General features: G+C 32.5%; 2 protein-coding genes across 3 annotated transcripts; both read right to left on the bottom strand.

The window, feature by feature from the left end:
- Nucleotides 1–3277: 3277 nt before the first annotated feature.
- On the bottom strand, nt 3278–7653 carry LOC107495507 (probable receptor-like protein kinase At2g42960). 2 transcript variants are annotated; one of them, XR_008003606.1, is made up of 9 exons: nt 7064–7653; nt 5913–6642; nt 5716–5820; nt 5487–5609; nt 4914–5084; nt 4714–4843; nt 4410–4619; nt 3710–3907; nt 3278–3591 (listed from the first exon to the last, which is right to left on the bottom strand). XR_008003606.1 is itself a non-coding variant. In XM_016116653.3 (8 exons), exons 2-8 carry the CDS (start codon nt 6569–6571, stop codon nt 3779–3781), a joined length of 1527 nt encoding a protein of 508 aa, XP_015972139.1. In that variant the 5' UTR covers nt 6572–6642; nt 7064–7652; the 3' UTR covers nt 3278–3778. The 2 variants fall into 2 exon arrangements, 1 of the variants encoding a protein (XP_015972139.1); XM_016116653.3 differs by having other exon boundaries at nt 3278–3907; nt 7064–7652.
- A 3219-nt stretch (nt 7654–10872) lies between these two features.
- LOC107495523 (uncharacterized) lies at nt 10873–13262 on the bottom strand. The gene is made up of 3 exons (XM_016116671.3): nt 13096–13262; nt 12522–12597; nt 10873–11543 (listed from the first exon to the last, which is right to left on the bottom strand). The coding sequence occupies exons 2-3, from the start codon at nt 12548–12550 to the stop codon at nt 11033–11035; spliced, it is 540 nt and encodes a 179-aa protein (XP_015972157.1). The 5' UTR covers nt 12551–12597; nt 13096–13262; the 3' UTR covers nt 10873–11032.
- Between the last annotated feature and the right edge of the window lie 11021 nt (nt 13263–24283).

Genomic DNA, 24283 nt, shown 5'->3' with positions numbered 1-24283 from the left:
AATTAGGTATGATTCATATAACAAATATATTATTAAAATTTTAAATTCTTAAATGAAAATCAGTTATTTATTTATTTAGTAATTAAAAGAATGTGTGACAAGAATTAACAAAAAATTGAAATACATCTCAAAAATTGTAGTTTGAAATTATTCTTGCTTTTATGATGGCTCGTTTGTTAGACAATTTACAAATACTTTATAAGTATTTGTTAAATTTGGAAAAAATACCTGAAAAATAAGGCTGAGATAAAAGTTAATTTTTATAGAGCTAATTTTTTACAATTTTACATGATTATCCAAATCGAATCAATCACATAGAGCTAATTCTATAACATTCATATGTTTTTTTCTCTTTTTTAAACTTTAGTTGAATTAAATTTTTAAATTTGAGTTAGAGATTTGAGTTAAAATTTTTATAAATTACAAAACAAAATTTATCACATAAAATAAGATCATTAATAAAAAAATTCATTTTGATTAAAATTTTAATATTAATAGAAATAAATCAAACTATAATTATTTAGTCAAAAAAATATTACCCTTATACAAGAAATTCCAGAACAATTATCTACCATAAGTGTAACATTATCTATCTGAAATATTGAAAAGGTACACGTGGCAATGGGACTATGGCAGACCATACATTTGGGATTTGACTTTCATTTCTTGTGTGATTTTATAACTTGTGACTCATCATAGGAATCATCTTATGTTGATTAAAATAATCAAGTTGGTCTTCATTTCAATTATTGAAGGATGTGATGTGATATGAAAGATTCATCTAATTAAAATGTCAATTTCCTAACACACATATTTGACTTACAAGTTGTATAGCTATGAAATTTTAAATGTAACTAAAATATTTGTATTCTAATAATTTTAATAATTGATGTTATTTATAAAAGAAATATATAATATATTAATTAAAAATAATAGTTAAAATTATTAAAATATTAATATTTTAAATATATTTTAAATTTTTTAATTTTTTATTAGCAAATAAAATAGTAAAATATTAATAGCCAAATGTTCTTGTTACTAAGTAATTATTATGGATCAACATGAATAAATAACTATTCTTTAATTAACCAATGAATTATAGTTCAAATGGTATAGTCTCTTTATATTTACTTAATAGATCACGGATTCGAGTCTTCTCATCTTTAGTAAAAAAAAAAATTACTCTTTAATTACAATTTACAATCATATGGTAGGGGATGAAATAATTATTCTTTCGTCACAAACTATAATGCCAAAACTACCCTTATATAAATTATGCAATATTAATTTCATATTCTGAAAAAAAAAAGATAAACTACTTAAAATATTTTTAAAAGAAATTGATGTTGATAGAATTATTCCTAAAAAATTAGTATAGAAAAATGTTTCAAAAATTATAAAAAACGTAACAAAAATAAATAAAAATATCATTTTTTATAAACGGCAAATAATTATTACACTTAATAAATGACTTGTTATTTTGATTCGAACTTTTGTAGAAATATTTTGAATAATTATTTAGAAAAGCAAACAAAATTTAGTAAAAGATTTTATCTCTAATTTTTTTAAAAAATTTTATCATTAAAAAAATAAAAGCCAAAAAATTCACTTAATATAAAATCACAAAATTTTAAAGATAACGACTCTCTTTTTCTAATCATGTTTATAAAAACAAAAATGTTATATATATACAAAAAATCAGTCACAAAATATTTGTATATAAATACATGTGTTGTTAAACTTATTTTTAATATATATTTTTTATTTTAATATATATTTTATTTGAGTGACTAATTTGATGCTAATTTTTTATGAACACATAACATAATTATTGTAAAAAAAAAAATTACATTAAAATTGGACCACTAAAATCCTAATATGTATGTAATATTTAGTTATATTTGTCATGCTTTTAAATCTTAAGAGTATTATTGTTGATTTTGGTATTGATATTTTTGTTTGCATATACATCTTTCATAAGGTATTTGTAGGGGTGGTAACGGGGCGGGTAGGGTAGGGGTGGGTTTTCCGACCCCTATCCGCCGTACAACAACTCGCATAGAACCTGTCCCACTTCTACCCATGAGTAATAAAACGTTGAACCCTAACTCGTCCCGCCCCTACGCACCCTTATAATTATTAAAATTCAATAAATAAAATAAAATTTCAAAATTTATATAACCATCATCACATACATAACATAAATTAAAATAAAAATTTAAATATGATACAATATTATTAATCATTTACTAATTATTTTACATATATTATACATATTATATATTATATATATAGCGGGGCGGGTAGGAGCCAGTATTACCTAAACCCGACCCTGCCCTGCCCCGCACTCTCAAGAACCCGTCCCGCTAAAAACCCACCTCGGTGCGGAGCGGATAATTACCCGCCCCGAGCGGGTAGGAGCAGGGTGGATACCTGCGGATTCGGGTGGTATTCTCATCCCTGCATTTCTGATGGGTTATCCTTAGATATACATGATTAAAGTTAACTAAAAACTAAACTTAATTTTAGTTGACTAAAAATTTTGTTTAAGTTAATAAACTAAACTAGTTTTAAACAAAAAAACCGGTTATAAAAATAATAAATCGATTTTAAAAATTTGATTTTAAAAAATAACTATTTTTTTTCATTTAAAAACCGATTTTTTTTTTCAGTTAAACTCCGATTTCTTCATTTAAAAACCAATTTTATAAAAATATATTTTAACTTATAAACCGATTTTTGACACTTTAAAGAAAACCAATGTTTTCTTTTTTGCTTATTATAAAACTGATTTAAATTTATAGCATATTTATATTAGAAAAGTTAACTTTAAATTTTCAAACCATTAATCGATTTTGATTTGGTTAATCAGTTTGTAAATCAATTTTTACCAATTCGGTTAACCATTTTTTTAAACTGGTTATAATTTATAAACCATTTGAAAAAAAAAAACAAATTATTTAAAATTTGGTTAAGATTTTTTAACTGATTAACCAGTTCTTGGTTTTTGATAAACAACCCTTAAAAGCAATTAAAAAGAAGCTTCAATAAGCCACTAGAACTTATGGAGCATATATACAATTTATAATAATTAATCTTAAATCAAAGTGTCAAGGATAGTGAAGCCAAATATAAGAATTTTCCCTATCTCCACTCTCCATAACCAGAGGGATTATAAAGAGGTTCAAAATAAACAATCTTGTAATAAGAAGGTAGGCTCCTTGTATATATAGTTTTATTTAATAATTAATTAAACCATTTAAATTTCGGTCAAACCATTAAAGCAGTGAACTAGTCACCTTATCCGTCATTATCGACCAGTTCGATTTTCGTAACCTTCATATATACACAGCATTACTAGCATTTCACTCACTCACTCACCCACATTCCTTTCAAATTTTTGTGCAATTGCATTGAATTTGTTCACATTGAATAAGAATATGCTTCATTATCTAGATAAGCTAACCTTTCATCTGATTCTCTTCTCAGATGCAGAAAAAAAAATTTCTTAACACAAACTTGGATGTGTGTGTATATATATATATATATTGTTTGGTTGGTTACGGTAAGGTGGAAACTCAGTGCAGTCAACTTCACGTGAAGTTGATAACTGGGAGTCGTTAGATAAAAACTTAGTCAAATCATTCAAATCATTTAACGACTTTCAGCTATCAACTTCACGTGAAGTTGACTGCACCTGAATTTTCACCTTACTATAATTAGTACAAAGTTAATTGTACATGCAGGTTATGTATGTCATATGGTTGTAACTGAAATCCTATTGTTGGGATGTCTCAAGCACATTGCTTTCAGGACCCTTCACCATTTCGGCATCCGATGGACCGGAATTATCCTTCACAGATTCGATTTCCATACTGCCGGTGCGGCTCTTTCTAGTTCTTCGATCCTGAATACAGTTTCAATTACACACGGTTAGCTCAAATTTCGTTGTTTCGACAGGCATCAAAGGTTGGCAGCCTAACTAAGACTGAAGAGAACTTGTAGAAGATCAAAGTTTGAAGAAAACTAAGCATAAATTTGTCCAAAGTAAAAATGCACATAAAATGCAAAAGATGCAAAAATGTGATGCTCCCTTTATGCCCCTATCTTCATTGCCAAGGCAACCCATGAATTTGACTATATGCCCTAATGATTTAATAATGTCAAGAGTTAAACTAGTCCAAACAGTAAAAATATAGTTATTTCTTGATACAGTGGTAGTATAAAATATTTTACACAATCATCCAATCACGTTCGTTCTTTTGAATGACCATTCATATAGTCAATGTAAAAGGTAGTTATTTTTACTGATGTTGCATTACGTGATTGGATGATTCTGTCAAAATTGACATATATAGATAGAAGGAGGGACTAATAAACATAGGATAGGATGAGATATTGAAGGAAACCTGTCGGAACGGATACTCGTCTGCTTCAAGCATCCTCACAACCTGACTCATTTTGGGTCTCTTGTCGGCATCAGGATCGACACACCTAAGTGCGACCAGAAGGGCACGCTTTAGGACACGCATCGATGGTTTCACTTCGAGGCTAGAGTCCACAACTTCCTCGGCCCTCCTTGTTCCCACCATGATCTTGAGCCACTCAACAAGATTCACCTGTCATGGGGATAATCATAATAACATCTATCAGCATTGTACCGAAACACACCGAATAAGGAAGGCAAATTATCATTTGTAAGGATTAAGACACCTCATTCGCGGAACGGGAATAGTCAACCGGGTCCCTTCCGGTAACCACTTCTAGCAAGACAACACCGAAGCTGTAAATGTCGCTTCTTTCATTTAACATGCCAGTATTAGCATATTCTGGTGCCACATAACTGAAATTGTGAAGAGGAGTTAGTTTCTACTTATGAAATAAAATTTAAGACAACAAAATATTCAACATACCCGAATGTTCCCATTACTCTAGTAGTTATGTGACTTTCCCCGGAGTCCAAAAGTTTGGCCAAACCAAAATCAGAAACCTTCGCATTGAACTCACTATCAATCAATATGTTGCTAGACTTTATATCCCGGTGAACAACTTTTGGTTCGATTGCTTCGTGTAAATAAGCAAGCCTGCAAACAATCATAAGTCCAATAACAATAAAATTGAAAACCAATGCCACAAGTGAAAGCTTAAAACCGAAAAATATAGAAAATCTCAAGAGTCTAGATTAGTTCCAATGCTTGCTAAGCTTACAATATCATGTTATCCACAATTCTAATGGACTCAAATAAATCTCAAAATATGTGAACATGTAAATGTTATATTTAACAATATCAACATGATTACATGAATAAACTCTCAATACCAAGCATTTTGATGATATATTAATTTATGGTAACAAAACAAGGGATAAAATGAGTTATTCACAACCATGGCCACAAGATGAGGAATTTTAGATAGTCACAAATCCAAGATTCATGCCAATTGATTTAACTTGAGAAAAACAATGATGAATGTGAAGTTTAACTTACGCTTTGGCTGTGCCGAGTATAACCTTCATACGAGCTTCCCAGGTAAGTATTCCATGTTGACTCATAGCTCCATGTAACCATTGTTCTAAATTACCATTGTTCACATATTCATACACTAGCAACCTATAAATGAAGTGTAAAGATACACCATTATTGATAAGATAAAACATACAAAAAAAAAACAGATTTTTTAACAAAATGAATGCGACTTGTTCAGAAAAAGTTTTACCTGTGTACTCCTTCTATGCAATATCCAAGCAACCGCACAAGATTTTTATGTCTAACATGGCCTATAGCTTCCACTTCAACCCTGAATTCTTTCTCTGCTTGTCCCCTGTGAACTCAACAACCAATTCAATTACAGATCGAAAGCTATATGTGAAAATTAAGGAGGGAAGTACCAAAAATGTCATAAAGTATGCTTACAAGTTGTTAAGAAGTCTCTTCACTGCCACCTCAGACCCATTGATTAGCCTTCCCCTGTAAACAACTCCATATCCACCCTCACCAATCACATTCTCAGCCGAGAAACGATTGGTTGCAAGTTCAAGATCTCTAAGGGTGAACCAGTGGCCCCATCCAAGATGAGAAACCTCGGGCAAACCAATTAGAGGTGATGCAGTTACCATCCCCAATGCAGACTGCTTCTTAAATGTGCTGGAGCTTCCTTCTTCACCGGACATCGAACTAAACCCTCTCTCGTGATGAAAAATCGAGCTGCATTGGCTGATATTATCTGCATCACTGGATTTGCTCATTCCCAAATGAACTAACAACTTTTCTGAATTATTATTATCACTTGCCTTGTCATGAACAGGAATATATACACTCTCAGCTTGATCATGACAATTCAGCACCCCAACCTTGTCAACCTTGATATCTTTCGAGACATTTGGAATTTGAGACATGGGGATCTTGTCCAGAGATCTCCTCGACTTTCTCCGAAATGTCACCCATACGGGTAATACACAAAGAATTAGAACTATGAATGCACCAACACCTATCCCAATCAAAACCCACAGCCTCAAACCCAATAATGCCGTCGTCTTCGACAATTCAACCTTTAAAGAATGGTTGCCAGACATAATTGGAGGCAACAAGTCAATCAATTCTTGCCCTCCAAATTCTTCAGCCAATAAAATCAAGGCATTCCTACCTGCATGCAAGAATCCAATTATGCACACCCTTAACAATTAATTTCAAATTCCAAATATTCAGCAACTCTAGAATCAGCAATCACACATTTTCCTCAAAATTCAAGATAATTTACCAGTAACATGAACTGAAATTGTAGAATTCAGGCATCCCCAAAGCGAAAAAAAATACAATTGCATATGCTTCAACTTCAAACATTCAGAAAATCAACAACCATTTTCATTTTATGTCACACCAATCAGAGAAAAGTCACACTTAAAAAACTTAATGGAATAATTCTAATCACACACATAAAAATCTAACAACAAAAAAGGAAAGAAAAGAAAAGAAAAGAAATTAACATGTGATGTAAAGCATCACTTATAATCCAAGCAAACAAAAGATAGAAAAGCAAAATGTCAAAAAAAGCATTTTCTCTTTACCTTTGTGTTGATCAAATATCACCTCTTCCTTGATCTTCTTCTACCTCCCAAAGAAACACAATGAGGCATATAAACAAACACAAAGCCTACAAAACCCAGATTCTACAAAGAGTTGCAGCTACACAAATAGTTACCTACTAGTGAGTGTTGTGAACTCAAATGGGGAGAAAAAAGAAATAGAAAGAAACTCAGAACAATGAAAAAGGTATTAACAACAATGGCAGGGAATCAGTGCTAACACCCCAAAAATAAAAATTTAATTTTTAATGCCAAAAAATGGATTTTGGAGAAGAGAAAATGCAAAGGTGAGGAAAATGGTTGGTGGGGTACTGAAAGTTGAAGGATTTGAGGGCAGGACCAAAACAAGCTGGAAAGGAAGCTTGAAAGAGAAAGAGTAAAGTGAAAGCATCAAGAATGAGATGAACAGTGTTATAAGCATTTATAGCTATTAGCTTTCAAAGAGTGTGTTGAATAAGCTAAACAAAAAGTGAAAAAAAGAAAAGTGGAGTTTGGAAGAGAGAGAAAGAAGCTAAGTGGTTTTAAGAGAGAGAAGGGTCAACCTCAATGGAACAGAGAGAAACTGCTGATTGCTGAAGCCAAATCTAGGATTGTTCTAAGGTATGCTTACCAAACCAAAATTGTCCTATTTGTGTGAAATAAGGAAAATAAATAAATAAATAATAAATCTTATTGCATAAAAAATATAATCTATAAAAAATACTTTAAATTTTTCTTATTTTTGAAACTTGAATCCAAGATTTCTTATTGTTTATTAATGCCTTAGTATATTGTCAATGTCAAGTAATGAAATTGTTAAGGAAATAATCCGTTTAACAAAAAAATTATTTTTTAATATTTGTGTTCTTTAGAATTTTGTGAATAAAAAATAAAAAATTCTATTTTTCTATTTTTATCTTTTTTATACAACTTTTAAAGAAAAATAAAAATACCAAATAAAATCGTATTTTTAAAATGTAAATTTATATTATGAATCTTAGATTAAAAAGTGTATATATTCATAATCATCTCTCATATTTAATTAGTTATCAAACATTATTTTATGTTTTAAAAAAAGAAGCTCATAGTGATAGGGTTCTTGAGTCTTAACTTTTCTATAATATGAGATTATATTAAGTGTTTCACAAGAATATGATATTAAATGAAATAGTTATAGCTACATAAGTTTATGTTTAATTAATCCTCATCTATTATATATTGACATCTAATTAATTTTTAACATAGCTATACCACATTACCAAATCAAAGTGGAGGAAGAACTACATAAACAAAAGCTTTGATTTGAAGCATAACTTTTTATTAAAGTATGACCCAGACAACAAGCTTGCAACTTTTTTCTCTTTCTTGATAATTATCATAAATTGTGGACTTTATCTTCTTGATTAACTTTGTAATTAGAGGGATAAAGCAAAGTCTATGTACACAAAAATTTGTCATAGCCCACATTTTTCTTAAATATAATATGTAACTCAACCTTTTAATTAAGTAGGACCTGAAAAAAAAAACTTTTTAATCAAGTGATTAGTTCTTAACTTTAGGGATTTGCATATTTTCCCTTCTATTTTATAGGAAAAAGAGTACTTTTATTTACAAAATTTTATAAAAAATATCATATAAAAAATAAAAACATTTCTTTTAATCATCAAGAGATTTTCAGTAATCTAATTTAGGTTATTATTTTTACTTCATATGTAAAAATCTTGATTCATTAGAAGTTCCTTCATTAATCCATTGCTTGTTTGGTATTAATTTTTTTTTAATGTCAAATGAGTAATATATTGCTCAAAAGCTCTTAAAAATAATTTCAAATAAAATTAGTAATGAGATCCAAAAACCATGAAACAAACAATGACATAAGAACAATTATTCTCAATTGTCACAGAGTACTAATGTTAAGAGATGCTGTATTCTATATAGGAGTATTTTATTTCATTGCTACTTATTAGTGGTACTATTAAATTATAGAATTCATTGATAAAAGCTTTATTTATGACTACATTAATTCTACTATTGCTTTGTTAATTGATTATTTAATTCTTTAATATTTTATATATTATATTCTTTAATTCTCTAATGAGAATATGAGATGTGCATTTTATAAGTTTACAACTCTTCACATGCATCATGTGCACCTCACGTGGTTGACCAACTTTTTCTCCTAAGGCTAGTTATTTGGGTCTATTTCCTAACATTAATAATACTAAGGTTTATGCTAACAAAATTAAATGTAATTATTGACTATAAAATAATTGATTAATTGTTTTACACATTATATTAGTGTATGAATGTCCCCTCCCTTCCCACAAGTCAGAAAAAAAGAATGTGAGAGTATTAAAAAACTTGGTATAAATTTCATATTTCTTTTTTTTTGTTTCTCTAAAAAAAAATATCACATGGTGCCACCATAAATTACAATTAAAATGTTTGGCTAATGGTTATACATCAACATCTTCGTTTTCTTTTAATTTATCTCTAAAACAGATAACATGTTAATTATTATAAGCACATGAACATGCCTTTACCATTTTATGAAATATAACATTAGATGTTTGTTTTAAGATCAATATTATACACTAGGTGTGGATGTGCTTATTATTATTATCTAGATTTTTATTTTTACAGAATAAAAATATTTATTTATTTTGGACACTAATAGACCTCATCTCATTTACACAGACCAAAAAAGAAGAATCATAGCACAAACGTGCTGATGTAAGATTGCAGAATGAAAAAAGTAAATAAATAAAAAAGATGATATACTATATCTATTAAATAATACTCTTCTCACTAATATTCAATAAAGAGTAAATATCCAACCCGATCTTGATAATTTTTTGGAAGGATTACGAGGTCTTTAAATAAAAAAAATACTCTTTTCAATTCTTGATATTTAACTCCGTGAGACTGGTTAGTTCTCTGCCAATAATCTCTCTCCAAAATATACTTATGTGACACGTTAATCATTAATATATTCTCCATTTAATTTTTATAAATAAAAACAATTTAAAAATCACTAATATTTCTTAGTTTTATACAATAAATTTAGCTAATGTATTTGAAAAATGTAATAAAAAATAAAAATAAAAACTAAACGACTTTGATAATTATCCTTAAAAGACAAGACTTTTAACAAAAAAGAATTTGTTAATCCTAATTCGTTCTTAATGGATAAATCAACCGTTTAACATATTATGTAGGTTTATCCGTTAATATAGGTAGAAAATATTGACAGTCTTATAAAAAAAAATTAGGAGTCAAAAATAATATTTTTGTATTAAAAATCTAATTGTCAATCGTTTAGGATTTTTCTCTTCAATAAACTAAGCACGTGGAAACCATGAGTTTAGGTGTCTACTATACATTTCCAGTAGAATACATATCTACAAATTTCTTTAAACCCAAACCCAACTTTCTTTTTTGGTGAGCCTAAGCTTAGAACCCCATTTTGGTGCTCTCTAAAATCTTCTTCCAAATATGATTCAGTCTAAAATACATCTTGAAAAATGTCTATTGAACTAATTTTTATATTAAAATTATATTTATACCCTCACTCTTTGAAAGATTTTGCATTTAGAATTTAGATTTTAGAGTTTAGAATTTAGGATTTAAGATATTCGACAGCAACAAATGGTGTTAGGACGAACTTATAAAAAAAAGACAGAGATGAGAAGGGAAATTGTAAATGAACTTAGAAAAAAAAAATTTCACTAACACAATATTGTTTAAATTTCTTCCTTAATATTAAACATTTTAATTTCCATTAAGAAAGGGAAAAAAAGCTGTGTCCATAGTTAATAACTCAAAGCTGTAACTAATTTTGATCAAATCTTATCTAATTGGTTCTCATATTCTCTCATTAGTCATTACAATCTCAGCAACCTCAGCACAAGAGTATTACACATATCATGTCATTAGCTCCAAACACCAGAATTCGAATTCTGGCACACCAAATTACAAATCAGGTATCCAAGAACTTGGCAATGAAGATCTGAATATTCGGCGAAGCAGTGTTTTCTCCCTTTTTCCTAGCTTGTTTACACCATTGCGTTGGAAAACGCCTAACTTGAGCGCTTCTCTTCCTTCTTCTGCAGCTCTTTTGCGCACGGTCATCAGCAAAGCCGCTCCTTGAGGAATTTCGCTGCTTCCAGCATTTCCAGTTTCATATGCCACCTTTTCTGCTTCCCCGGCGGCACTTTCTTCAAGTTTACACTCAGCTCGGCTTCCATTGGTGCCTGCACTGTCATCATGATCACTACTTCCCCACCATTTATTTGAAGTAGTTGACAAGCCTTGTGATGGAAACCCATATTTGAATTCATCCATTATTGTCATTCCTTTATTCATGCTTGTGTCGAACGAACTCTGGATTCGGCCACCATCAGTGCTCTTGTTTCCTTGCGAATTGTGAATTGCTGTAACGCCTTGTGCTTTGGATCTCTCATCATTGGTTTGTTGCGAAACACTGCACTTAAACATCAGGTAAACATAAACCGGTTATGAAGACAAATAATGCAGGTTACAAATACGGCAATGATGTTTTCACCGAATACACACACTGCTAAGTTCTTAGATAGCATTTGGATCTTGTCACTAGGTAGGAAACAACGGAGACAATGCGATAGTAGAAACACGTCCCATCCCCATGACACGTTTCTTACGTCCCTATATTTTGAAATTGCACAAGTCATCTTAAAAATTTGTCCTGAGGCAGGACAACTGGACAAGTATGCGCCTCTATCTCTATTTCCAAACATGTTATTGTCGCCATCGTCTCATTTCTTTCTTTCACCATATTCGCAATACTTTGAAGAAACAAAAGAAGAGAAATCCCAAAAACTATTTTGATATCAAATATCAAAGATTAAGCATACTTCTAAGGGAGTAGTGTCAAGGCAACCTCTCCATATCCCAAGATTATGAATGAAATCCGAGCAGCTAAAGACATCTCATATTTTAAACATTTTACATTTCAATCACACCAGAAGATAAACGGAAAATGCTAATGTTAGAACTGCAACAGATTATTAGTGTTTGTTGATGAATTACAACTTACAAGATAGATAGGGTATTCGACATCCCGCTTAGACTCTCCTAAGGCTCACAATTACTCGAATGATGGGACCCCTTTTTCTTTACCCTGTTTTATTCACAATAATCACCAACTAACTAACTAACTAACTAACTATGAAAATCCAACTTAGGTTGGTCGAATGGTGAACTCACTCATCTGCTTAAGCAATTGTTAGAGTTCGAATCCAGCTTGTTCATGCAACAATCCATTGGTTAACGGCAAATCTTAATTGACTATGATAAGAATAAGATTAATACTTAATATAGTCAACTAAAGCAATAGGACTTCTACAAATAAGAACAATCATGGCTTCAACTAAACATTAGAAAACCTAAAATCAGATAAACTCTAGGTGATTTTAAAGATTACCTTTTGTTATTGCCACTTAGCAAGACCATTGTCAGCAACTCCAAATTATTAAATACAACACCTTAAAGATTCAAACCTGCGAAATAAAAACACTTTTTATTGTGCCATAAAGTTTCTCTTACAGCATTATATGTTGCTAATGCTAATCACAATTCTGCTACAAATCCAAACTTGCTTTCTTCCCTCTTAGGAGCAAATAATCTAGCTGAATTCTTGAAGACAAAGATTAAAGAAATAAAATTCTCCTTTTTTATTTTGTTTCAAAAAAGAAAATGCTTCAATGAGGTAAACTATTCTGGGTTGTTCTTCCTATCAAGTTTGATGATTATTGATGCTGAGAAAAATAATAAAAAAAAAGAGCGAAGAAAAAAAAACACTCTTATTAATGGGACGAGAAGTAATTAAAATAAAAAAGGTAAAAAATAAAACTTTTCAATGACCCAAAAGCATAAAACATGATTAAAATCGAATAAACACAATCCCAAATCCCTAATCACGAATCGCAGAAAAATAATAATAAAAAAGGAAAAAGGACACTTTTTTTTTAACCAAATAGTAGGAAAAAAGAAATAACCTGAGAGTGAGAGTGGTTGAATCGGAAGTCAAAAACTTTGTTGCCAGAAAACTGTGGTTTTGTTAGGATTTTTTTTTTGTTTTGGGAATCAGATCACTTTCAGTTTCAATTTCAAGTTTCAAGCTTCAAGTTTTGTGTTCGAACTTCAAACAGAAGGTAGTGAGTGTGACATCGTCATGTGGATATTACCTATATGAAAGTACGATATTACCCTTTATCTTTAGTAATTGTTTGTAAATTGCTATTTATTATTTGACTTGTTAGTTTTGTTTTAGGTTAAATTTTTAAAAATCGAAACAAGGCATATGAAAGAATTAATGAATTATAGGGTAAATAATTAAAAATAAGAATTTAATACTAAAAATTTTATTTGTTATTTGTCTTTTATTTAAAAATATCTTCAATTTTTTTAATTTTTTAAATTATTTTTTAACTATGAAAGAGTTGAAAAAAAATAAGAGGAGCCGATAAGATAATAACAAAGTCATAAAAATTACTAACCGAAACATAATGATAACTCATTTGAAAACTTCTAACCAATTCACACTATATAATATATAATCACCGTGTACTATTTGATTTTAATAGTTTTTAATACATTAAAAATTGACTAGAAGTTTTTACAGAAAAACTCCGCATACAAGTCCTTTGTATGCTTTACAAGTTTATTAAGTAATAAACTAAAAAAATGCGCTGCTACACATACGTCGAATACACGCGCTCTATAAATATCATGCGTATATATAACTACCAAATTTAAAAGATCTGTTTCCTTTTTCGTTCTCCTTATTTTCAGATTTGCTCGTTCTTCTTCTCGCGCCTCTTCCTCCTTCTTCTCGATCGTTCTTTTCTCCTCTTTTCTCACTAGTATGTTCTTTGTCATTTACGTTAGTTTCTCTCTCTGCAACTCCATCTTCGTTTTCTATTCGATTTCTGAAATCAAAGTTTGAATTCATTTTTGAAGATAATGGATGATTCAACCTCAGATTGTCAGCTGAATCCAGGCGAAGTGGGCGATGAATTTGAATCTAACGAAGTTCCTGAGGTTTGATTTACATAGGATTACTATGAATTTTGTTGCAGTAATTTATATAGCAATGTGTAGGGGAATAATTCATGAACATTGACGTTAAAATAATGCATGAAGATAAATCTGTGGATTGAATGTAATGTATTAGTTTTGATTAATTATCTGGAATTTATAGCAGATGCTCGGGTGTAGATGAGACCTTTTTTGGGTGTATTTTTGCTAGAAGTGTGGGTGTATTTACACTTTACTGTTTTTTTGTTATTTTAATTGAGTTGTTGTTGTTCAGGTGTATTATATTAGACATGATTGGGTGTGTTTTTAGTTTTTGACATGGTGTATTCTGCAGCCTGTGTATTTACAGTTTATGGCTTTTATTGTCATTTTAGTTGAGTTGTTGCGGTTCTGGTGTATCATATCAGACATGATTGGGTGTATTTGAATCATATCTATGGGTGTATTTACAGTTTTTGACATGGTGTATTCTGCAGCCTCTCTCGGTTGTTGATGACCAGCTTGTTCCGAAGGTCGGAATGACCTTTACCACCCTTGAAGATGCTGGAAAATTTTACAGGAACTACGCCAAGGCTGCAGGTTTCTCTACAAGAGTTCGGAGCACAAATAGGAAAGGAAACGAGATTAAGAATCAACTGATTACATGTAGCAGAGAGGGAAAATGGAAATCTAAAATATCTCCGACTGAGAAGACCAATCCGACAGCCGGTTTAAACTGTCCTGCAAGAATTTATATACAAACATTGAAGGATGTCGGTGCTTGGATCATTTCAAAGGTTGTGCTGGATCATTCACACCCCTGCTGTCCAAGTAAAGTAGAGATGCTCAAACAGCACAGGGAACTAAGCATGTCCATTCATCGTAAAATAGAGAATAACGAGGAGGCCGGTATCAGACCAAGCAAAACCTACCAATCATTTGTTGCGGCTGCGGGGGGTCATCGCGAGTTAAATTTTATCGAAAAGGACGTGAGGAATTACATTACCAGGAAAGTGCGGAATGTTTCCGAACAAGAAAATGCAAAGGAATTCGGGAAATATTTCTTAAGAATGAAAGAGAAGAATCCGAATTTCTTTTTTGAGCTCGAACTCGAGGAGGATCAATCGATTAAGCTAGCTTTTTGGGCCGATGCAAGAAGCAGAGCTGCCTTTGAGTATTTCGGAGACGTCATTTCATTCGACACCACCTACAATACAAACAGGTAACAAACTGCCCCTGTTTATGATGCTAAATTAATGTATTTTTATGAATCCGCAGCAGAGGTGTATATTGGCTGTTTCATTGGGTGTATACGAAGCATTTGTTGGGGTGTACCTAATGATTTTGCATTCTGCACTATGGTAATTTGTTTCAGGTATAATTTGGTCTGTGGTTCTTTTGTCGGGGTGAATCACCACGGTCAATCAACATTTCTCGGATGCTCTTTGATGAAGAACGAAGAAATTGAATCATTCAAATAGTTATTTCAATGCTGGCTTCGTTGTATGGGAGGAAACGCTCCGAAAGGATTTCTCACCGATCAATGCGCATCAATGAAAAGGGCTTTAGAGGCCTGTATGCCAACAACAATTCACTGATGGTGTATTTGGCACACCATGAAGAAGATTCCAAGCAAATTAAACGGGTACAAGGGACATGCCGATATTGAACAAGAAATGAGCCAATTTGTTTGGAACTCTCTTAGCAAAGACTCATTCGATAGGAATTGGAACGATTTTCTGCTGAATTTTGGTCTTGCGGACAAGTGGCTTTCAGGTAATGTCTTTTTAAAATCTGCAGTAGAGGTGTAAATTGCATGTTTTCTCGGGTGTATTTATAGTCTGTGTTTGGGTGTATGATGCAGATCTGTACGAAGACCGTCACATATGGGTTCCTATCTATCTGGATCACCACTTCTGGGCAGGGATGAGAAGCACACAAAGGAGCGAGAGCATGCATTCATTTTTTAACAAGTTTATCACCCGAAACAGCTCGCTTATTCAGTTCATCAAACAATACGATAATTGCCTCGGAAGCAGGGAGCAAGCAGAGAGAGAATTAGATGTTGCAGATTTTCATACGGTCATACCGTGTGCAACAAAATCCACCATTGAAGCTCAGTTTCAAGATGCGTACAAAAGTTTAGGGAAGTCCAAGCGCAATTCAGAGGAAAGGCGAATTGCATCACCAGATTAACGAATTCCGCTCTAGGCTATTCAGTATACGAAGTCGGAGAACAAGTTTCCAGCTCAATATTCAACAAGTTTGTGGTTACTTACGACTCAGTTGCAGCCAAGATAAAATGCCAATGCTTATTATTCGAGTCGAGAGGGATAATGTGTCGTTACGCACTAAGCGTGTTAAGCTTTGAACAAGTAAGCCAAGTGTCACCTAGATATATACTGGAACGATGGAGTAAGAAGGTAAAGAGGCGACACACACACATCAAGAGCAGCCACGACGAGCCACTGTTGGAGCCAAGAAGCAAGAGGTTCGACCAACTGGTTTTTCGTTCGCAAAATATTTGCGAATTTGCATCCGAATCGGAGGAACTGACTGCAATTCTGCACCGTGCGTACGATAACGTCATGGCCGAGATGGAATCATTAAAAGCCAAAAGGAAGGGGACATATTCTTTATCCCACAAAGATGCCAACTTGGAATCCGTTAACGAGCTTCAAAGCCCGCCAAGGATTCGAACAAGAGGACGTCCAAAAAATAGGCTAGGTTCAAAGTTGGACAAACAGATTGCAAATGCCACAAAGAAGAAGAAAATGAAAGTTTTAAGCGAGGTAAAAGTAATGTTCTTTAAATTTGTGGCGATTGAGTTTATTTTTCTCGTTAATAGTTTAGCTAATATGTGAGTTTTATATTCAGATAAACCTGTTTGATGCTGCATCAGCGGTGCATTCAAATTCCAGCCAATATCAAGGACACGTTATGAATTATCAGTTCAGGGTACCAGCAGCAGGGGATAACTCTTTGGGTGTATATTTTTACAGAACATGGGTGTAAAAGCACTGTTCTTTTGGGTGTATTTTTGTTAATTCACATTTTACATTTTAAGTGTTTAGGGTTCAGGGTTTTAGTCTCAAAGCATCATGGGGGGATAGATTTCAGGGTGTAATTCAACTTTATTTGGGTTTAAAAAATCGCAGGTTATAGGTAGATATTTGATTTGATGTTTTTCTTCATATTTTGGTACCTGTAATTCATACATTTTGAATACAGCACAAATAGTTTAACAGCACATACAGTTTGGGTGTATATTTTAAGCAATCTTGGGTGTATATTAAACTCCCCGTTGGGTGTAAAATTTATAATCTGTCTTTAGATCTGCCTTGATGTTTTCCTTCATATTTAACCACCTGTAATACAGCTTTTGAATACAACATAGACAGTTTAACAGCACATATAGTTTAACTATGGAAAAAAATTTCATTGAATATAAGTTGTTTATAAATGGCAATTTTTTATAGCATTTGTTCAATTTACAAACTAGCTAGTAGTTGGATTACTCATTTTCTATATCAGTAAAATTTATCTGACAAAACGGACTCAATAATACGGAGGATGGCTTTGACAGTCTTATTGCATTACTCGCTCTAATTGCTTCATCTCTCTCTTTACTCATTTCACTGAATAGTATCCGCGAAGCATACTCCACTCTATAGTGGTCCACGTCGTCCTACAATTAAAAAGTATATTCTGTTTAAACAGTAATATTAAGTCAGTAAAGTAATACAGAGTTATATAATTCTAAAGACAGTTACCTGTTTCCAATTATCCCATTCATACTTCCCCCTTTTAATGTTTTCCGGATCAATTAACTCAAGCCACTTCATAACGTAGATAGCGCAGTCATATCTAAAAATGAAGAAAATAAATTACAAATCTCATTTAGAAAAGTTTAATGTTCAGAGTCATAAATTTATACGTTGATTTTTGGCCTGATATTTTGACGTATGATGCTTTAATTTCCTTCTCCTTCTCGCCTTTCTTTAGAGGTTCCCCGCCAACATATGCTCTCATTATTGAAATTACATATCCCTTAAATACCAAAACAAATCAGTAATACACCCGAATGAAATACACCCAAATGAATGCAAACAATGATTATTTAGAACATACTAAAGATATAAAATACACCCAAATGAATGCACATGATACAACCAACTGAATAAATAACATACACTCAACTTGATCAACAAAATACACCCAAATGGTTCCACAAAATACACCCAAAGGAGAACACAGAGCCAACTTACAGTGAATTTATTAAGCTGCTTTCTCTGATCGCTTGGAGCTTTCTTGTGTAGCGGGTCAAGTATATGAAATCTCTGCTTTCTTCTATCAATCACCCATAACCACCAATGGTCCGCGTGGCAAACAGGTGCAAAAATCTGAAGGATTGCCATATTTCAACAGTGTGTTATTTTATTTGGCATATAAGTAAAAAACGGTACTAACAAATTTTACAAATGAAAACTTACATATGGATGCGAAGTTAATTTTTTTGTATCTATGAAGGGAATAAAACTTGGGTAGTCTTCCACCCTGAATTCTTTATTGGTATTAGGTGATATGAATTCTCCGTTTGGGTGCTTCGAAATGGCCATGTTCTGCAATAATTGTGAAACAACAAATGAAATACTGAAAATACACCCAAGTGAATACTATAAATACACCCAAATGACTACACAACCTACACCCAACTGAACTTAAAAAATACACCCAAATGAATACAGAAAATACACCCAAAATGCGTAGAAATAACACTTACCACAATATCGGGGGAGGAGACAGTATACTTGTTCTTGAAACCTTTTATCATTTGTCTAGTTGAGGATGAGGCACATGGCAGATACAATCTAGAAATATATGCCAAAATCAATTTATATTAATAAACATTGCAGTAAACTTTGGTGTAAAAACATTAATGTTATTCTAATATTACCTCAGCTTCTATAAAAGTTGCTGCCTAGAGTAATGCAATGTGCATTTTTGTCAAAATGTATTTATCTTGGGCCATCAAAGTGCACATGTTTTCATACTCGTTAGTTCCGCCATCTGCGTATGTCTTCACTCGCATCCCCCAGATGTAACACTTCTGTTTCATATCATCCGTATTCAGATTTATTCCCGCAGGAGTTTCAAACCTCCCAGAACTTTCTCCCCCAGTCTCCCTTTGAATTTGTGAACTTTTACTTTCTTCTTTCGCTGCATTTCTTGCTATTTTTTGTACCAAATTATCTAATTGTTCTAGCAAATTTGCAGCTTCTGGAGATTTTGCCCTTTCTGCCTCCTGCGTTGACGCTCCCTCCTGCGTTGATGCTTATTCTTGGCTTGAATCAGTGAGGCCAAGGCTGAATGATGGCATCTGATCTGTTCTAGGAGCATACGGTGTTGTCCGTGCCATCATCAATAGGGCAGCAGTGTCTTCTGCAGCTGGATAACTGCGTCATCATGTATAACGTATTACAAGAAAAAGAATATACGGATGATAAGCAAAGATTGATTTCAGTCTGATTAACTTACATTTTAGTTGGAGCTGGGGGAAGCGTGGGTGTGCTTTCTTGAAGTTGTTGGGGGGTTCAGGAGTGCTGCACAGTTACACACAAATTAATCATGGCGTAAAAAAACTTATTCAGGAACAATATACACCCAACTGTTAGCATATATACACCCGAACCATAACCCAATATACACTCAAACTCTAAACAAATAATACTATTTCTTACGTTTTTGTAGTTCTTTCAATTTTGTAGCAGAGGGGTTGGTTCAAAATCTGTCTCAGGTGTTTCTTCAAATTCCGGCACAGTGGTTGTTTGGACACTGGCACAAAAACTTGAATCGGAACTCTAAACAAGAAGAAAAATGAAAGGTTAACAATGCCTTTGAAAATAATAAGGTTATAAGGTTGAAATATTCTTGAAAAACTCACATTGCAAGTGCTTCTGACGGTGTCTGTTCCCTCACAACCATCATATTCGAATCAGCCGGCTCACTGGCTGACTGTTGAACCGGACTCAAGCTAAAATACACCCAAAGAAAGTCAGTAAATATACCTGAACAGTTCAAAAAGAAGACAGGCTTTGTTTTTTGAGAACTTACATACTTGCAGTTTTTGCTTTTTTTCCTGCCTTTTTTTTCTTGAATAAAATAATAAAGGGCTTTTTTTTCTAAAAAAATATATACATAATTAGAAGTAGAAGGTAATAGAAGAACAAAAGTAACGGTTATTTGAAAGAGAAATTACATGCTCTCTGAAGGCTGGTTTACACTACTCTGTTCTGTGCGTCCTTGAGAGGAAGGATCATCACTTCCCAAGTTCACAGCCGGTATTCTAAACATATTTCATGTTATTCAGACAAAATAAGAGACAGGTATAAAATACACCCAAATAAATGCACAAGATACAACCAACTGAATGGACAATATACACCCAACACAACAAACGAAATATCCCAACTTAATAAACAACATACACCCAACTTGATCAACAAGATACACCCAAATGGTTCCACAAAATACACCCAAATCATGATAACAAGATTTTATTAAATAAAGCTTCTTACATTTCAGAGGACGACACATAGCGACCTTCTGTCGATCGCAGGTAGCTTGGTTCTCCCTACGAAACAAGATACAATTATTACCAAACAAAACACACCAAAATCTCAAATACACAGCCCAGCAAGACATACCCCTCTGCAGCAGATTTATCAACGTTTTTCCTTAGCCATTCATCTAGTTCTTCACTTGATATTTCATATCTCTCACTACATTCATAAAAGAAGATGTTAACAAAAATAATTACGATGATAGACGGTAATATAGCTTATGAGGTACTGTACCTATCAAAGTATTGATCTTCTTCAGGAGATGAATCCTCTACAACAACTTTTTTCTTCTTTGATTGTGTTCTGGGTGGAAAAAAAAGTATGAATCAGAAATAAAAAATTAATTTTATCACAGAATATTTATCCAAAGAAGTGCTTACTTTTTTGGTGTTGTTTTTGTTTTTTTCTTTTTCTTCTCCTTCTCCGCAGGTGATGATTCTTCGCTCCTATAAGTTAATAATAGACACTTCAGTTAATACACGAAATCTTTATAATGAAGCCAAAAGAAAGGAGTAATAATTTCAGGACATTACTCATCACTTGATTCAGATTCAGATTCTGAATCAAAATCTGACTAGTAATAATTTCAGAACATTACTCATCACTTGATTCAGATTCAGATTCTGAATCAGAATCTGACTCCTCTTGACTCTTCTTTCTTTTTCTGGAGTCCAATCTGAAAGGCAAACAATCATTATTTAGAACATACTAAAGATATAAAATACACCCAGATGAATGCACAAGATACACCCAACGGAATGGACAATATACACCCAACGCAGCAAAAGAAACACACCCAACTTAATAAACTACATAGACCCAACTTTATCAACAAAATACACCCAAATGGTTCCACAAAATACACCCAACTCCAAAAAGAAATTACACCCAAGTATGGTACTTACTTTTTCCCCATTTTGCTGGGGTGTTTCCTTGGTGAATCCTCTGAGTCTTCTTGAGTCTCAGACTCAGAGGTAGAACTATCACTGTTAGTAGTTGTTTCTGTCTCCGAAGACGATGTTGAACTCACCTTCCTTTTTTTGTTTTTTTTTATTTCTTGTTTTTTTTTCCTTTTTTTTCTATTTTTTTTTCATTTTTTCTCTTGTCTCCGCCATCTTTACAATCCCCTGAAACATTAGATATTTTAGTTAGCAACATTCAGATAAATAAAATACACCCAACATATTATGTTTACTTACCAAAATTTTCTCTATTTCTGCACTCATTCTTTCCACCAACTGCTCCTTACTCCAGTTGGCAATCCAGGGTTTTGGTGGTCTTTCAGCCCTCTTCTTGCCTTTGTTTTTTGAAAGATGAAAGTAAATTATCATCAGGGCAAAGAGGCAGCCATCAATTGCCTTCTTTTTTTCCTTGTAGTCTGTGATGCCCTTGACGATGAAGGTCAAAACATGCCCCGCCCAGTTTCGCTCCGTGATGCCGTCCATCTCAAAAATTGGGGCCAGGTGCACAGGCGAGATTTTGTTTATCGTCATTGGCAAAAGGAACGCCATCTGTATATAGAGGATGAAAATCCTCTTGAACATTAGGTGTTCCTCTTTGTTACCAACGCCGATATCCATCATCTCATCGGTAAGACTTTTGAGGGTCTTACCCTGGAATCTTCTAAATATTATTTTGTCATCATCAGAAAGTTTCTTATACTCGACTTTCTGAGGAAATAGATCTCCTACAAAAAGGAAAACAACAAAGTATTAAAGTCGGTTCAAATACACCCAAGCATCAACTTAAATACACCCAAGCATCAACTTAATATACACCTATAATTTGTAGCTAGTTACCTATTGCATTGATGCCAAGCGCATGACCTATCTTTCTTGGTGTTATTTTGAAAGAACCATATCCTGTTTCCAGTCTGTTCTCCCCAAGTTTGAAGTTGTTTGCCAGCTCCCTTAACAGTTGGTGATGCACCCTTAGTAGTGGGATGTGCATCAACCCACCGAATCTGAGATCCCTCACAATCGCCTTCTTCTCCTCAGTCATGTTTCTGAATTTATCACTTAGGAGATGTGTGGCACACTTAAGGTCTTTTGTTTGGTTTCTTGCTGCCATTTTCTCTGAAATGAAAAATACACCCAAAGATATCAGTAAGATACACCCATATATATGAGTCAGATACACCCAAAGATATTAGTAAGATACACCCATATATATGAGTCAGATACACCCATATATATGGGTCAGATACACCCATTGATAACAGTGAGATACGCCCATAGATATGATTCAGATACATCCATATATATCAGTCAGGTATCACTCAAACATGCTTCAATATACAAGGTCAAGCAACATTACAAGGTCAAGCAATATACACCCCCCAATCTACGGAATATACCCCCAAAAATCAGTTACCAGAAGATCTAGAACAACAAGAATAAGAGTAAAACCTAGAACAACAACGTAGAAGAACAGTGTAACAAAGAAGCAAGAATAACAGTAAACCCTAGAACAACAACGTAGAAGAAAAGTAAAACCTAGTTCGTAATCTGGAAAATATACAGGAATCGTAATGTAACGTACCTTGAGTATTGTTGCTTTGTTTTCTCTGGAGATTCTTGATGGAGAGTTTGATGGTGTGTTGATGGAGGTTTCAAAGGTTAGCGACGAGTTGTATATTTTGATTTTCGAATTTTGCTCGAAAATGGAAGGGTTGCGTTTTTTTCGAATTGCTTTGAGAAGTGGAAGAGTTTGCCATTACTCGAAGCGTACGTAACCGTTTGAATGGGAGCGCGTGAATGTTACACTCCATTCAATCCCTCTTCGTGCGCGTGTATTGTTTATGGGCTGGGCCAACTTGTAAAACTTGTAACTCGTTTTTGCTTGTATGTGTAACAGGCTCGAAATTTTTAATGGCCCATTATTATATCTTTTAGTAGTCTTTGTGAAATAATATTACAAGAAATTGAAGTAACTTGTTATTGAAGAATATTGTAAATTAAAATTATAATATATTTTTTAGATTTATTATTTTTTGTAATATTATTTATTATACTTCATTGATATATAATATATAATAGAACATAACAAATAATATTACAAAAAAAAACAAATTTAAATAAAAAACAACTCTAATTTTTTGTTCTACTTATTTTTTTAATTTTATGTTAAAATCTACATTGATTAAAGAATTTTAATATCCAAAAAAAAATATGTGAGAAATTTTAAGTACTTTAAAGTCAAAAGCAAAATTATAAATATTATAACTGTATTTATTATTTCCACTCATTTAGAAGTATCTTCAATTTTTTAACATTTTTTCTATTATTAAAGAGAATTGCAAATTAAAGTTATAATACATTTTCTAGGTTTGCAATTTCTTGTAATATTATTTGTTATACTTCATTGACATCTAATATATATAATGAAATAAAACAAATAATATTACAAGAAAATTACATATCTATAAAATGAAACAACTTTAATTTTTTGTTCTACTTATTTTTTAATTTCATATTAAAATCTACATTGATTAAGAATTTTAATCTTTATAATATTTTAATATTTAAAGAAAAAATATGTGAGA

Source organism: Arachis duranensis, chromosome 1, assembly GCF_000817695.3.
Source record: "Arachis duranensis cultivar V14167 chromosome 1, aradu.V14167.gnm2.J7QH, whole genome shotgun sequence".
NCBI classification, from domain to species: Eukaryota; Viridiplantae; Streptophyta; class Magnoliopsida; order Fabales; family Fabaceae; genus Arachis; species Arachis duranensis.
The sequence above is the reverse complement of the archived record's forward strand: the minus strand, read 5'-3'. Positions and strand labels throughout refer to the sequence as shown.